A 17,589-nucleotide genomic window follows, 5' to 3' on the forward strand; every position below is an offset into this window, starting at 1 on the left:
AAGGGTATCAGGCACAACCCATCAGGGCCCCAGAGGGAAAGCTTGGCCAAGTGGTAACATAATTGGGGTGAGGAATGAACTGGCGCTGCCTGAGGATCCCTGCATCTGTAAGGCTGCCTCCATGCATGATATTTTATGGTAGTCTGAAAAAAAGGGGTGGGTGTCCCTTTCCAAAACACTTACAGCCCCCATTTCTGCAAGAGGTGAGGAGTGACAAAAAGAGGGGACCGTGAAGGAAGCAAAGCTAGCACGCAATGCGTTGTAAAGAAGGAGAGTTACCTGGACTATTGCTATATGCAGAAGCAAAGGGAGCAAAAGAGCAAGACAGAGGTCCCTGTCCCAAGGAATTTCCATCCAGGTTTCTACAACGTAAGCTGGGACAACAGAAAGGGGAGAAACACAGATAGCAAAGAGAAAAAAGAGAGACAAATCATAACAAGAGGCAGTTAACCCGGACTATAACTTATTTCAGGAATAACAAACCTGTGGTCGTCCCGATGATGTTGGACTCCAACTACCATCAGCCCCAGCCAACAGGACCAGTGTTCAGGGATGATGCATGCTGGAATCTAACATCATGCAGAGGGGCCATGGCTTAATCAACCCTGACCTTTCAAAAGAGTACTAAGAATCAACGCCCCCCAAAAAAAAAAAAACTTCTGGGAGAAGACAGCATCCCACCATGTTCTGGCACTCTGCAACTATCTGTTCTGCAAAGCTTGCCCTGAATTCGCTTCAGCTTGAAGAAGGGAACATGAAACAACAAAGGAAGTGGAAATTTCCTAATATCTGAAGTCAAGCTGGGTAAAGCAAAAAGTCTCCGGTTGAATTCAAGGTACTTCTAGTTAAAACGATTGTGAAAGAGCTGCCTGCAACTGGCATTGTTTTCAGCAAGCATAAAATCCCTCTGTGAATAAATGTATGCATTTTTCCATACATACTATTCATGGCGTTTTCATGTGCAACTGTCTTTTATGCGGATAGTCCTTGACTGACAACCACAACTGAGCCCAAAATTTCTGTTGCTAAGTGAGAGAGAAAAGCTCAAGAGGATTTTCAGCCAATACAACATACATGCACACTTTAAACCCAAGAATACACTAAGGCAGAAGCTTGTCCGCCCCAAGGATAAACTACCCAGACACCAAACTGAGCAACGTGGTACATGCAGTAAAATGCAGTGAGACATACGGAGATCTGTACATTAGGGAAACAAAACAGCCACTTCATAAACCCATGGAGAACAAACCCATCAGGACAAGATTCGGCAGTCCATCCATCTACATTTAAAAGACAAAGGCCACTCTTTTAAAGACAACAAAATCTACATTTTGGACAGAGAGGATTGCTGGTTTGAAAGGGGAGGTCAAAGAGGCTATCAATGTCAAAATTGAACAGAGGGGGAGGGATACAACATCATCTATCTCCTGTCTACAACAGAGTCCTTTCAGCAGTTTCAAGAAGGCTCCAAACCCATTTGCATCACTCAGGTGACCCTGAGGACACAGATAAAACTGCCAGAGGGGGGCTCAAGGACTCTCTAAAACAGTGTTTCTCAACCTTGACAATTTTAAGGCATGTGGACTTCAACTCCCAGAATTCCACAGCCAGCATTGCTGGCTGTGGAATTCTGGGAGTTGAAGTCCACATGCCTTAAAATTGTCAAGGTTGAGAAACACTGCTCTAAAAGAATGAAAATGAACAGCTGTCTGCAAGGAATATAAATCCTTCCATTCCCCACCATCCTGCCAGAGCTGAAGGAGCTTCTTGGATGAGAAGCGAGACGTCTTCAAAGAAAAACAAGGAAGTCCATTTGCATCTTGGAACAGCACTTTGGGACAACCATGACCTGGGTGACTGAGAATCTCCATAGACAAGCGAGACATTTGTTAAGTGAATTTTGCCCCATTTTATGACCTTTCTTGCCACAGTTGTGAAGTGAATCACTGCAGTTGTTAAGTTAGTAACACGGCTGTTAAGTGAATCTGGCTTCCCCAATGACTTTGTTTGTCAGAAGCTCACAAAAGGGGATCACATGACTCCGGGACACTGTAAATGTCATAAATAAGAGTCTGTTGCCAAGTCTCTGAATTTTGATTATGTGACCGTTAGGATGCTGCAGTGGTCATAAGTGGAAAAAACGGTCATAAGTCACTTTTTTCAGTGATGTTGTAACTTCAAATGGTCACTAAATGAACTGTTGCAAGTTGAGGGCTAACTGTATTTTATTTGTTTTTTGCACACTAGTTTTGCAAACACGTAGATATTTGGCATGATGGCCTCAACCACCACCCCATTGCGGTTTTTTGCAAGGGAAAAATTGAGAGAGGTTAAAAAAGAAAAAAAAAACCCTGCAAATGCTGGTTCATGGTTGAGACCAGAAAGCACAAGTGAAGATTTGCTCATATTCAAATGTGATCCAGACTAGTAGCTTTCCCATCAGTCTCAGGAGAACAATCTAAGTTCAAGAATGGCATTGCTCAACAAGCAGGGCTTGCAGCTTCCTTACCAAACAGCTCTCTGTGGAGACAAAGGGCTGGCAGGACTCCATTAAAAACCCCAGCCAGAAATCAACCAGCTCTTGTTTGGGTGACCACGTGTCAGGGACAGTGTTGAAATGATTGTAGATTGTGTAAGTCTCTTTGATGGAAATCAAATACCTGGTGAGAAAAGATGAGACAAGAAGTGGAGAAAAGAAAAGGGCCAACACAAAGCCAGACATTTACTTATTTATCTTACTGGTGTATACCCAGAACAACAGAGCAGTTCACCCTTCAAACTATCACTCTCATGCACCAAACTCAAGGTTTCAAGTCCTAAGCACCAGCAGCACTTCCATGGGGGGGAAATGGTTTTCTACCAAACTGTGGATTTATTATTTCAATCATTTTTCAAACACTTGCCAGAAATCACTATTGAATTACATTTCCCAAAGGGGGAAAAAAAAGATTAATGCATTTGTTCCTGCCTACTGTATAAGAGTGTTGCACCAAAGGACATAGGAAAGTGTACATGACCTGTTGTAGGAATTCAGCCACCGTTGGAAGTGTGTTGCATAAAGCAGCCAGTTACATTGAGCCACGTTAGGTAGGTGAAATCAGCAAATGTGCTTGGTTAATATAGATTTGTGATTTATTATGTTGTGTGAGGATCCAACCATAAGGGTTCAAGGGATCCAGTTTTGCTGCAGGTCTACAAAGGAAGTTAATGTCAAGAACTTAGCAGATTTGACAATCTAGCAGCCAAGGCAAGAAAAATGTTACCCTTAATTCAGTTCTCCAATTTCATAAAATCCATTCCAATTCCAGATGTTGGAAAACAATTCTCAGATCTACATGATAAGATGATTAAGGGCTTGGAGACTAAAACATGTGAAGGACAGTTGCAGGAATTGGATATGGCTAGTCTAGAGAAAAGAAGGACTAGAGAGATGACATGATACCAATTTTCCAGTATTTGAGGAGCTGCCACAAAGAAGGGGGAGTCAACCTATTCCCCAAAGCACCTGAAGTCAGGACAAGAAGCAACGGATGGAAACTAATCAAGGAGGGAAGCAACCTAGAACTAAGGAGAAATTTCCTGACAGTGAGAACAATTAACCAATTGAACAGCTTGCCTTCAAAAGTTGTGAGTGCTCCATCACTGGAGGCTTTTAAGAAGAGACTGGACAACCCCTTGTCTGAAATGGTATAGGGTCTCCTGCTTGAGCAGGGGGTTGGACTAGAAGACCTCCAAGGTCCCTTCCAACTCATTCTATAACTTGTAACAGATTGCATTCAGGAACTAATCTGCCTTCTGATTGGATCTCCCCCCCCCCATGAATAAGTGAAATAGCTTATTCGGTGATTCACTTCACACTTTCCACTAGGCCACAATTCATTTTAATATCTTTGTCTCGAATGACCCAGAATCATTATGTTCATTACACAACACAACAAACAAAACTGAAATCAACCATATTAAGGTTTAGTGGTGCATCTAAGGTGTTTCCTGCGAGATTTTCTCCCTTCAGAAAACGAAAGTAGGTCAGGCTTACTGATTTCACAGTGATGCCTGCCCCAGCGCCCACTTTTGACAATTTCCTCCTGGTTACTTCAAAGTACTAGCAAGTCCAAAGTCCCTTTCCTCCACCTCCAGGAGATGAAAAATCACCACTACATACCACACAGGAGCATTCAGTTTGTACAGCTTCTCAGAGGCTTGGATGATCTTGTCGAAGTCGCCAGTTAAGATGCTTGCACCGAGATAAAAGCCTATATCCCAATAGTGCTTCATTTTTTCCAGGCTCCCTTTCCTCCCCAAAACACAGCTCACTTTCATCCCTGCCAGAAGAGAGGAAGGTCATTTCATGAGAAGGATAGTAAAAAATTTTTTTTAAGAAAATCCCCTATTTCAGCGAGTGCCCAAACCACAACCCAAAACCCACTTATTTATCACAAAGTGCCAGGGCCGCATTAGCATTGTGGTGTCCTCAGGGGGAGCATGGGGGCGTGACACCCTGGGTGGGCGTGGCCCACTGGGTGGGCATGGCTGCGGTTGTCACGTCAGACTGGGTGGGCGTGGCTGGGGTGGGCATGGCGACCTTGATGTTGCTCATGGGGGGACGTCTGTGGGTGCCGGGCAGGGTTGGGGGAGATCCAGGGGGTTTCTGGCGGGTGGGGCGGTGGGCAGGAGGCCCAGCATAGATGGGGGGAGGCCCGCAATCCTAGCTGGGACTGGGGGGCCATGGTGCCGATGGGGATCTGGCTTTCCCTGCTTGGGGTGGCCTTTGGCTTGCTGGGTGTGGGCGTTCTCTACCACCTCTACTCGAGCTTGCTAGCTGGCCGCTTCACCTCCTTTGTGCTGGGTGGGGCTACCGCTCCGGGCGGCGGCCTAATGGACCTGCGAAGCTGCTGGCAGCGGCGGCACACTTGCCCACAGAGAAGGCTCTGAGTGCCGCCTCTGGCACACATGCCATAGGTTCGCCACCACTGCCCTATTTGGTTCCAGCCTTTGGCTAAGCCTGTTGTTTCTCAACCTTGTCAACTTTAAGATGTGTGGACTTCAACTCCCAGAATACCCCTTCTTAATGTTGACAAGGTTGAGAAACAACAGGCTCAGCAATATAATCACACTGGATTTGCAGCTGGATTTTTGTTCAAATGCAGCTCGTTTGATTTCCTGGGTAGAATATTGCATTTGGCATAGCCTGATTCTTAACTTTAGGGATGTGCAAAATTCACTGATTCAGAATAAACATGTCGGGAATGCTTAGAGCCATTTCTGCTTCAGTAGATTTCCTTGTGTTAATTGCTCAACCAGCCCTGAAGCAGTGTGAGTTCTCCTCGTTATTCCATTCCAGGATCACTGAATTTTGCACATCCTTTCATAAAGAATACTTGATTAAAATGATTAGTCAAGAAGAAATGCATTGCTAAAAACCTTTTCCAAAACTCCAGGACCAACCATTTTATTATACAATCAAATTTCATGGAATTTTGCAATATAATATTCAGTTGGGCCTTTTAAAACCAGCTACTATTTTAATTATTGATCTTCAGGTTTTCATTACTTAAATTTAATTTTAGATCAGGAATGTCCAAAACTTAAAATGGCAGACGTGATCACGCAATGAAGTTTCACCCCATTTTTTTACATGCATCACAAATAAAAAAGGAACAGGGTTTTGATTGTGGCTGTGATATTGGCTTTTTTTCCCCATTTCTGTGGATGTCCCCATTGTAAATTATAATAAACACCTTGTGTCCACTGAGAAGAAAGGCAGGATATGATGTGAATAATGAAAGAAATGCAGATAATCTTCACTTAATGACCGCAATTAAGACCAGCAATTCCATTTCTGATACCTTCGCTAAATGAACCATCAGATGACCATGGCGAACTTAACATGTCAGTTCTATTGTGGTCGTTAAGCAAATCACCCAGTCATTAAGTGCAACTTGTGACTTATTGCCAGCTTTTCTACTGACTTGTTGGAAGCCGAGTTGACACTTGCACATGGAGATCATTTGAATGGTCGCTAAATGAGACAGTTGTTAACCGAGGACTAGCTGAACTGCACATAAAGAAATCCATAAACATTCATAACAGCTTATGCTCCAATAAGCATTGTTTGTTTTTGTCCCAAATGACTAACAGGCTGACCCCTCTTTCAAGCCTGCTGAAACTTTACTCCTTTCCTGTCCGCCCCCATAATGAAGTTAGTAAGTTACAAAAGAGAACAATCTCACACCAATCTGGCGAAGCTGCATAGAGGTTTCAAAACTATGGCCTGCAGCGATGAGGAACACAACGGAATTAATTCCAGCGTGAAGGCTTGGCTCTGTCAGAAACGCCTTGTGGTACCTGGGGAATTAAAGCACAAGGATGAAAAGTAACCCTTTCAGGGTCAAACATTTGGCGATTGGCACGGGCACTACATATTTTTGGAAGGGATAACAGAACAACAGAGTAATAATAATAATAATAATAATAATAATAATAATAATAATAATAATAAAGTTGGAAAGGACCTTGGAGATCATCTAGTCTAACCCCCTGCTCAGGCAGGAAACCCTATACCATTTCGGACAAATGGCTGTCCAGTCTCTTCTTAAAAACTTCCAATGTTGGAGCATTCACCACTTCTGAAGGCAGGTTGTTCCACTGGTTAATTGTTCTAACTGTCAGGAGTTTCTCCTTAGTTCTAGGTTGCTTCTCTCTTTGGTTAGTTTCCATCTGTTGCTTCTTGTCCTGCCTTCTGGTGCTTTGGAGAACAGAACAGAATAAGAAGGGACCTTGGGGCAGTAGATCAGGTTGGGGGACGAGTCCGTCCTTTGGGATCACCATTTCGGACAAATGGCTGTCCAGTCTCTTCTTAAAAACTTCCAGTGTTGGAGCATTCACCGCTTCTGAAGGCAGGTTGTTCCACTGGTTAATTGTTCTAACTGTCAGGAGTTTCTCCTTAGTTCTAGGTTGCTTCTCTCTTTGGTTAGTTTCCATCCGTTGCTTTTGGTCCTGCCTTCAGGCGCTTTGGAGAATAGCTTGACTCCCTCTTCTTTGTGGCAGCCCCTCAAATATTGGAAGACTGCTATCATGTCACCCCTCGTCCTTCTCTTCATTAGACTAGACATATCCAATTCCAACAACCATTCCTTAGTTGGAAGGGACCTACCTTGGAGGTCTTCTAGTGTAACCCCCTGTTCAAGCATGAGACCCTATTCCATTTCAGACAAATGGTTATCCAATCTCTTCTTAAAAACCACCAGTATGGAGCACCCACAACCTCTGGAGATAAGACGCTCCACTGATTAATTATTCTAAATGTCAGGAAATTCCTCCTTAGTTTCCATCGATTGCTTCTTGTTCTGCCTTCAGTTGCTTTGCAAAATAGGTTGACTCCTCCTCCTTTGCAGCAGCCCCTTAGATATTGAAACTCTGCTATCGTGTCACTCCTGGTCCTTCTTTTCACTAGAGTAGACATAACCAATTCCCGCAACCATTCTTTATATGTTTTAACCTCCAGTCCCCTAATCATCTTTGTTGCTGCTTCCTTTTCGCTAATCATTCTGGCCTACGAAGAATTTTTTTGTGTTGGAGAAATGGAGAAGTCCTTTGGCAACTCCCAGAATTCCCCACCTGTGTTGGTTAGGGAATTCAGGGAGTTGAAGTCCATACATCTTAAAGTTGACAAGTTTGAGAAACATTGATTTGCGTGGACGTTATAGCCCCCTTAAAGGGATAACTGTTTCACTTATGGGATACACAATTCATATACCAACCCATCTTCCTATTTCCAGTTTGCCTCGAAAATCCATACTTTTTCTCCTGATTGCCCCCAGGACCCATCTTGCTGTCAATTACAGCTTTCACGAGCTGCTGAGGATCATGGGTTTCAAAGCTTCAGATCAATATCACCTGTGATGCGCTGCCAGGAAAAGGTGCGCATTACTCACATAAACCAAGAAAATTATGTCTGGGAGCTTTTATTGGGATCGTAAAAGTGAATGCAGAAAACTCCATTGCCCAGAATGATTAGGAAAAAGGTCAGCTATCTTAGTTGGTTTACAAACGGGTTTGCAGGCAACACACCGAGGGGCCACTCCCCTCCTTTCAGAGCCTTGCCACCGCTGCCCTCACCCCTCTCAAAAATATTTAGTGCAGTGTTTCTCAACCTTGACAATTTTAAGGCATGTGGACTTCAACTCCCAGAATTCCACAGCCAGCATTGCTGGCTGTGGAATTCTGGGAGTTGAAGTCCACATGCCTTAAAATTGTCAAGGTTGAGAAACACTGATTTAGTGTATCTGCTCATCGTCAAATGTTCTGATTCTTCATCAAACGATTGAGCAGTGATCCCAGTACAGAGCTGGACGGACATGGTTTCCTGCCCAAAGTTAAGGGCAAGATGGTACTCCTTTCACACGCCGGCTTTTTGAGTATCTAGCTACACCCCTGGCACAGTTAGAAGGATTTAGGAATGAAGGTGAACCCAAAGGATTCCCTTCCGTTACTCACCAAAAGAAGGCCTTGTCTCTCTTCTCGGTATCCGTGAACCCAGAGTCAATGAACATGTCTTTGTAGATGCGGCCACACATGCAATACAGGTCAGGTGCCACCCCTTCGGGCTTCTCCACCAGAGGCAGGAGAACAGAGAGCGCTCTCTCACGGTCCCCAGGTCGGTTCCGCCTGCAGAGATCTCACATGCTCAGGTACTTAATACTAACAAAGAACAGGTTCACTAACAGAGAAGAACAGAATCAAAGAGAAAATTTTCCTTACGTTTATTACATACTGGGAGAGAGGGTTTTTTTTTTTTTGTAGATGAGCCACATGGTTCCAACGTTAATCTGTGGGGACTTTCTCTGCCTCACAACAGTGGTCAAAAGTCAGGGGGCCATTTTACTCCTTATTGGGGCTTATTCTTTTCCAGTCTTGGCTACTGTATAATAGAGTTTGGTGGTCACGTCTTTTGAACTGAGACTGAGAAAAGGGACGGCTTAGTTTTTATTATTATGTAAGCCACTATAGCAGGGGTGTCAAACTCAATTTCACTGAGGGCCGCATCAGCATTGCGGGTGCCCTCGGGGGGCCAGGCGGGTGTGGCCAGAGTGGGTGTGGCCTACTGGGTGGGGGTGGATGGAGTGGGTGTGGCCTATTGGGTGGGCATGGCCAGCTCTACATCGTTCGCGTCAAGGGTGCCTGTGGGGGCCTGGGCAGGAGTGGGACAGATCTGAGGGTCTCTGGCAGGGGGGGTGGGACCGGGGCAAGTGCCAAGGCATGGTCTACTGGAGCAGCCTCAATGCCTGCCGAAACCCCTCCCCCAGAGCCCATCAAGCCGGATATGTGAAGTAGGCGAGGGCCATTTGCTGGCCACTTCCAGGCGATGGTGCATTTCTTCATTCCTCACAAAGGGTGACACCTCCCCAGCATGCACGCAGGCGGTAAGACCGACACGGCAGGGGCTGGTTCCTCGCTGTTTCCGGTCGGTCTTGTGGAGCTAAGACTGAATGTGTTTCAGCATAGATGGCCACCACAAAATTGTACATTGACTCCCAGCCGGCCTGGGCCAGGGCCAAGGCAGTGGGGGCCATTCCATCACTGTTTCCAGGATGGCTTCGAAGGCCACATGAAACCACTTCACGGGCTGCATCCGGCCTCCGGGCCTTGTGTTTGACATGTCTGCACTATAGGTAATCCTCGACATACGACCACAACTGGAACCTGAATTTCCAATTGTCCCACTTATGACAACTGGACAGAAGTCACTTTTTTCAGTGCTGTTGTAACTTCGAACAGTTGCTAAACAGATGGCTGTAAGCCGAGGACTCCTTGTATGGGAAAATATCCATCCACCTGGTTATTCCTGCTTTGAATAAAGTTAATTAGCAGGGGGAAATGTGGAAGCACCGGAGCTTCTGAGATCCCCTGCAGCCTCTTCCCAGGAGAATCTACAGCAACATGCAATTTGTGTTCTAAAAACATTCTGGAGCTGTGCTTTCCTTCCAGTATATTACTTCTCTCACGGCCGCTGTATAAAGAAATTCCGGCTTCCGGTGGCCCGGGGCCTTGAGATGATCAAAACAAGAGACCTGCCTTTATTCACGGAAGAGTCTCACCTGTCAAGAGCAAAGGCATAATGGAAACAGATGTTGTGCTGCTCAGCCACATTGCAGGTTGGCAGGTTTTGGAGAGTCTCCACAAGGGTGATGATAGCATCACAGTCCTGCAGAAGATAACGCAGAGCGACCATTAACTTTGAGGACTTAGTGTGAGAAATGCTGTAGATCAGGGGTGTCAAACTGCCGGCCCACAGGCCGGTTGCATCATACGGAGGCTGCGCCCACCACAGCTCCGGCAATGCAAAAAAAAAAAAAAGGCATGATACGTCGCGACACATCACGTGATGTGGCGAGTTTGACACCCGTGCGGTAGACTAACAATATCCGGAATCCCAAACTTTAACAAGCCTGGAATTAAACACAAAACCGAGTCTACCCAAGTTACATTTTATCAAGTCCTTAGTTTGAAACCAACCAAGCTCAGAAATGCTCTGAGGTCCATATGACGTATCAGTCATATCCTATGTCAGGGGTAGGCAACCTCGGCTCTTTTATGACTCGTGGACTTCAACTCCCAGAATTCCTGAGTCAGCATAGCTGACTCAGGAATTCTGGGAGTTGAAGTCCACGAGTCATAAAAGAGCCAAGGTTGCCTACCCCTGCCCTATATAAAAGACTCCCTATTCAAATCTTGGAACTGTCGATAAGACTTCTACTTAAGGGCTGCTTTCCATTAACTTTTCCCCTTGGGTAATACCAGAGATTGGGGCGGGGGAGTAAACTACAGAACTACAACTCCCAATATTCCTCACAGCTATATTAGGAATTGAAGTCCAAGAATGCTAGAAGGGCATCAAGTGTCTTCTTTTTTAATTAGATGAAACAATTAAAATGACTGGATATAAAGCAGATTCCTATGTTCCACAACAAATTATTTAGATGTGGCTCACTTGAGAGAACCCACCGACGGATAAAGATCACTATATCCATAATTCAGAATTATCTTCCCCAAGACAGAAAACAGACTAGTCTTGGAGGGATCTGCTTGCAGATTCTGCTAGTTCAGCTATATTCTATTAAACAGGTTGTTGAGTAATGGACTGTTGCCTATATTCAATATCTCCAGTTCAGTCTCAGGTTGACCTGGGAAAAATACAGTGCTAGAAAGCCTGATGAATTGCAGCCAATCACTATTGAGCAGATCAGTGATGGCAAACCTTTTAGAGACCGAGTGCCCAAACTGCAACCTCAAACCCACTTATGTATCATCGGGTGCCGAGTGGGCGTGGCCCATTGGGTGGATGTGGCTGCGGTGGTAACGGCACACTGGGTGGGACTAAAAAGTTCAATCAATCAATTCCAACTTTGCGAGATCTTTTTTTCCCCGCGAGAAGTTGAAATTGATTGATTGATTGAACCTGTTTTTTTTTCCACACAGTGGCGGAGGTCTAAAGCAAAAAGGTTTTATAAAACCCAGCTAAAGGCCAAGGACTGGGGCGACAGCGTGCGTACCCACAGAGAGGGCTCTGTGTGCCACCTGTGTCACACGTGCCATAGGTTCGCCACCACGGGAGCAGATAGATGTAGAGAGGCCACTGCTTTAATTGTATGTAAGGCAATGTCTTAAACCAGTGATGGCGAACCTTTTAGAGACCGAGTGCCCAAACTGCAACCCAAAACCCACTTCTGCATCATCGGGTGCTGGGTGGGCGTGGCCTATTGGGTGGGCATGGCTACGGTGGTACCGCCAGACTGGCTGGGACTAAAAAGTTCAATCAATCAATTCCAACTTTGCAAGATCTTTTTTTTCCCGCGAGAAGTTGAAACTGACTGATTGACTGAACCTTTTTTTTTATATATGGCAGAGGAGGCCTAAAGCGAAAAGGTTTTATAAAACCCAGCTGAAGGCCTAGGACTGGGGCGACGGCGCACGTGCCCACAGAGAGGGCTCTGCGTGCCACCTCTGGCACCCGAGCCATAGGTTCGCCACCACTGTCTTAAACTCTAGTTCCCTCTCACTTCAGTTCTGTTGATTCTCATGTAGCACTCACAACCCAGGAGTTGTGTGGATGAAGAACAAGAGTAAGCTTCTCTGCACAGAGATAAGCAGCAAATAGAGTCAGCCGGTGGCTCCTCTTGCAGAATGAGAATCAACTAAAAACTTTTGCAGCCTCCTTGCTGACGTGCTTCGGACGTTCCGGATTTTTGGTTGCCATTGAACAAAAATGGTACTTGATGAATTACTAATTTCAAAAACAAGCTGCTTCATGACCACCACAACTTATAACTGTACAGATAGCCCTCAACGTACAACCACAATTGAGCCCAAAATTTATGTTGTTAAATGAGATATTTGTTAAGTGAGTTTTGCCCCATTTTACAACCTTTCTTGATACAGTTGTTAAGTGAATCACCGCAGTTGATAAGTTAGTAACCTGGTTGTTAAGTGAATCTGGCTTCCCCATTGACTTTGCTTATGAGAAAGTCACAAAAGGTGATCACATGACCCCGGGACACAATAACGGTCATAAATAGGAACCAGTTGCCAAACATCTGAATTTTGATGACGTGATCATGGCGGTGCTGCAAAGGTCATAACTGTGAAAAACGGTCATAAGTCCCATTTTTTCAGTGACATTGTAACTTAGAACGGTCACTAAACAAACTGTTGTCAGTCGAGAACTACCTGTAATTCTGGACTCAATTACCATCATAAGTTGAGAACTACCTGTATCCTTTTCCTTCTATTTGCCCACAACCCCACTGATTTGCAGTGAACTATCTGCCTGGGTGGTATGTTAAGCGGTAGGAAAGAAGGGGGCAGGAAGTGGGGAGCTGGATGGATAGAAAGTTGGACTTTATGCTAAGGAAGCATTTTAGTTGTTTCAGGAAGCCCAAAGTTTCAACCACAATTTGATTACTCTTTAATAGAACAAAAATACCAGCACATAAGCAAGTTTTCTTTTTCTTTTCTTAATTCTGCAGAATTAATCAACAAGTTGCTTGTCATCTAGACTGGTACTTTCCAAATCTGGGTAAATTACTCAGAATTGGATAAAAGTGGTTTTTCTTTGGGTAACAACATACAAACCCATTACCCAATCACAACAGTCACATTTAAATTGACGTAAGGTGTTTTGTCTTCGTTGGGTAAAAAGGACTTTCTGATAAGCAGTTTTGGATAAGGAAGGAAAAAATGTGGAAAGCGCTGATCTAGGCCCATTTACTTGATCTTAATAAAAGGACCGCCCTCAAGGCTTTTCAGTTATCTTCTGAAGGAGCGCTACTTCTGCCAATGTCAACCTTTGCAGATTCTAGGGCACTCCCACTTGCTACCTAAAAAGATTTCAAGTTTGCAGAAATGAGGAAAATGGGGGATTTGGAAAGATAATTTACCTGCCGGAATTAACAGACACTGTCTAGGATTGTTGGGTACTCACAGGCGGAACACTGCAAACACCTGGTTTTCCAACAATGTTAACAAGAAAGGCAAGACTAGTTTGACCTTCATTACTGCACAAAATCCTCTCCAATCAGTAACTAAACTAAACTAAATCAGTGGGGTAAGAATCTGGACCCCATAACACGTTAATCCATGTGGCTGGGGGGGGGGGAGGATTATGGGCAATTGTGGGGACCATGAGAGAGTAGGAGGTGGGTCAATGGACAAATTACCAGTATGTCATAAATGGCAAGTCAGCTCACCTTGAGCAACATCTAGGAAAAAGCATTTCAAAGAGACTCCACCTTAACAAAAAAGGCTGGAGAATTCAGTTTCCAATCCAGGTGAGTATCACAGAGATCTTCCTGAAATCTCTGTAGGTCTTCCTTGCTTGGTCCTGCCAACTATATGGAACTTGACAATTTTGGCCTCATTAAGGAAACTATGGGTCCAGTTGAGCCTGGTTCCTGTACAAGGTCTCACTACATTTCTGTTGTCAGCCACGATACAAGGAAGCAACTGAAAACACAACTACTGTGTTTGGGAGTACAGGTAGTCCTCGACTTACAACCACAATTGAGCCCAACATTTCTGTTGCTAAGCGAGACAGTTAAGTGATTTTGGTCCCATTTTATGATCTTTCTTGCCACAGTTCTTAAGTGAATCACTGCAGTTGTTATTAACATGGTTGTTAAGTGAATCTGGCTTCTCCATGGACCTTGCTTGTGAGAAGGTCGCAAAAGGTGATCGTGTGACTGTAACCATCATAAATATGAGCCAGTTACCAAGCACCTGAATTTTGACTAATGACCGTGGGGATTCTGCAATAGTCATTAAGTGTGAAAAACAGTCATAAGTCGCTTTTTTTCAGTGCCATTGCAACTTCGTCACTAAACAAATGGTTGTAAGATTCCCTGTACAGCCCCCTTCACAGTAGCAAGCTAAGATAGGCACCCCAATAAAAGAACAAAATAGCACTGTGCTGGTATTGTGACAACCAATTCTACTTGTTTTCAGTTACCTGTCGAGAGGTGAAGCCCAAACAGCACCGAGAGGTGAGCTCACCTGAGCATCTCGGTAGGAGAGAAGGAAGTTCATGACAATGTCTAGGCTCAGGCACTCCACGCTGTCCAGGCGCTGTAGAATGCTAGTCAGTTCACGGCTCAGTTGTTCCCCATGGTACATTTCACGAGCCTTCCGGATGTCACTGCGGATCATCTCCCGGAAGTAGCCACTGGAGGAAGCACACATACATTAGGCTTTAATGCTTCCAACTTGTCCAGGGAGGTGAGTGGGTTTGCTCAGGGTCCTTCCTCTCTCCTATGACTCATCAGTGTTCAAGAGCCATGCCCAGGATGAGCAGAAAAAGAACAAAAACTAAATTTGGATCAAATGTAATTAAAGACATATTTAATTAAATGCGCACCATTTTTTTTCTTCTTAGCTTTTTTCCCCAGATCGATCAAGTGTTGATCCATTGGGTGCAACAGGAATTGAGTGACCAGCTTGTCGCCTCAGCCTGACATTGTAGGCGGAGAGACAGTGATTGGTCCAAAGTAACCCAGCTGCCTTTCATGTTACGCCTAAGGCGGGACAAAAAAAAATCAGTCTCCTGATGATTGGCCCAAAGTCACCCAGTTGGCTTTCGTGCCATGTCTAAGGCGGGATTAGAACTCCCCGTTTCCTGATGACTGGCCCAAAGCCACCCAGCTGGCTTTCATGCCTAAGGTGGGACTAGAACTCACAGTCACTTAACCACTAGTCTAAACTGGCTCTCAAATGCAGGCAATATGATTGTTAAAAAATGAGGAGTAATCTGCTCCCTTCACATAAAATCACAACACAATGGCAACTTTTGCAGGAGCGCTGTGGGCTCAAGGCAACTACAAATGTGATTTTTTTTATGGATGGAGAAGTACGGATTCTCTGAAGAGTTGTTCCTAACAAATATTTTCTTAAATAAAAGAAGAAAAAAGCATGCCCACTTTTCTAGATATTATGTCTATGGCAAGGACACAGCATTTGAAGCAAATCTCTGGCAACATATAACACTTTGTTGGGGTGACAATGGTGCGGTTTACCACAACTTCCTGCCATCTTGACTCCAGGACATTTTTGAGAACAGGAAGTAGGATCAGAAGACCAAAAAAAGAGAAATCCTTCTGTTTTCTTTTGGTTTCTTCCATTTCATATTTTACTGTCCATATGAGCTACATCAAAGCAACCAACAATTTAGTATGACCCAACCTTGGGTGCTAAAGGACCAATCTTCAGGAATGAATAACATGGAACTGGGAATAGCATCATCACTCAGTCTCTATTTCTCACAAGTAAAGCAAGAACACCTGATCTATCACCAAAGCGATGATGACAGAGCTTTGTAATTAGGAGAAAGGTGATTTCCAAACCATTTCCCCATTTGACTTCTGCTGACATAGCACCAGTCTTAGTAGACATTTGGTTTCAAAAAATCAAAATGAGAAGTCTGACAGAAGCTAAAACGTTACAATGGGGGGAAGGTCTAGAATTTGAGGAAACGTGAGAAGGCTTCGGGGCAGTTTCCTAAGAAGTCTAACTAAGTCCTCAAATTACTCCAGAAACTGAGATCAAAGTGTTCAAAAGCTTTTGCTTTGATGGAAGTTCAGGTTTGGGAGGTACACATACCTCCAGAAATAGAAGGCTGTTCATCTTGTTTGTCAGAGAAGATTCCAAAGAATTTTGCATACAATCTCCCTGTTTTCAATCACCGGCCTTCTTGCTTAATTCAGGCAGAATTAGGAGTAGACACTAGAGTAGTCCTTAGCTACTATGGGTATCTCAGAATGGCTTCTTTGGGCTCGTTCCCTCTTTAATATTATATGGTTAATTTTTAACTATATTTAACTCTAGTCTATTTGCTCACTTCTGTCTTCTTTGCTATCTACAAATACACATAACTGTTCTTCAGAGTCAGATTAAAGATCTATTTGTCTGTTTTCTCTCCAGAGTAGGCAATAAAGGGCCAAGGGAACTCAACCGCTTTTGTCTGTTGACATTCCCAATGATAGGTATTGATCTAGATAATGCCATAGATACCAAAAATAATACACAGCTGTTAGGAATCAAAGACATATTTTTGAGAGTATATCTAATCACTCTGAAAGTTTTACAAGTGGTCTGCCATGATTGCCTTATTTACAAAGTCGTGCTTCACGTTCCTGCTTAGTCAACTCAATGTACAGAGTTCACCCATCAAGTGACTCGTTACACTTGTAAATTTGCATAGCCCAAACCTTCCAAAGGTTGCCTGTCCCTGCCTGGGATATGGTTTCCAGGTTCTCACCTTTGAAGAACTGAATCTGGAAAGGTTCTTCTTGCTGCTCATATCAAACTCCTGAAGTAAAAAAGGAGGACGGGAGCATTACCTGGAGCTGACAGAAGTGCCTTCAAGCAGTTTAGCAAGTTGCCCTGTGAGTGGATTGAAGAAGGCTTCCATGTTGAAGTTTGACTGGTAAAGCTCACTCAAGCACATCATGGTGCCGACGTCACAACAGAAGACCTTCTTCTGATTTGTCACCACATATGGGATGAAGGTATAGCTCCCATTGCTGTCCTAGAAGAGATACAGGACGTGTTGGTACAGAAATCCCATCTACCTCCCATTCTTCACTTTGAAAATGTCTCTTACATTACAATACCTTTGTTCATGTTTTCCCAACCATGGCAACTTCCAGGTGTATGGACTTCAAATCCCAGAACTCTCATCAATGGCCATTCTGATTGTGGATTTCTGGGATTTGAAGTCCAACCTGGTCATTGCCAAGGTTGGGAAACAGGGCTCTTCTTAGTGACTAAATATTATTGCTAGGGACTCAAAACTGCATAAATAATGGAACTGGGATTGGGTGAGTCTTCTCTTCATTTTACTTTGGCCATGACTTCTTACAAAAGAGGTTGGTGAATTTAGGATGGATTGAAGGTTGAAAACATTCCACCAGACCCTCATATCCACCCTACACCATCAGCTCTCAATTTTTCACTTTCTGTGGCCTATGAGTTCACCAGAAATTGACTCTCAAACAGGCAGTCCCTTTTCAGTGTTTTTTTAAATTTATCTTGCAACTTGAA

At 44.1% G+C, this 17,589-nt stretch overlaps 1 protein-coding gene across 1 annotated transcript in view; it reads right to left on the bottom strand.

Annotated features, from left to right (window-relative positions):
- The window catches only part of MAP3K6 (mitogen-activated protein kinase kinase kinase 6), a 58,228-nt gene that overhangs the window by 25,029 nt on the left and 15,610 nt on the right, over positions 1-17,589 (bottom strand). The window contains exons 4-10 of the mRNA XM_015823539.2: positions 16,887-17,074; positions 14,548-14,716; positions 10,098-10,204; positions 8,497-8,667; positions 6,233-6,345; positions 4,163-4,322; positions 2,510-2,660 (exon numbers count right to left, since the gene is read on the bottom strand). Coding sequence (XP_015679025.2) covers positions 2,510-2,660; positions 4,163-4,322; positions 6,233-6,345; positions 8,497-8,667; positions 10,098-10,204; positions 14,548-14,716; positions 16,887-17,074 — 1,059 coding nt within the window. The remainder of the gene's footprint in view (positions 1-2,509; positions 2,661-4,162; positions 4,323-6,232; positions 6,346-8,496; positions 8,668-10,097; positions 10,205-14,547; positions 14,717-16,886; positions 17,075-17,589) is intronic.

The sequence above is a fragment of the Protobothrops mucrosquamatus genome, unplaced genomic scaffold, assembly GCF_001527695.2.
Source record: "Protobothrops mucrosquamatus isolate PMUCROS unplaced genomic scaffold, P.Mucros_1.0 scaffold1906, whole genome shotgun sequence".
Taxonomy (NCBI): domain Eukaryota; kingdom Metazoa; phylum Chordata; class Lepidosauria; order Squamata; family Viperidae; genus Protobothrops; species Protobothrops mucrosquamatus.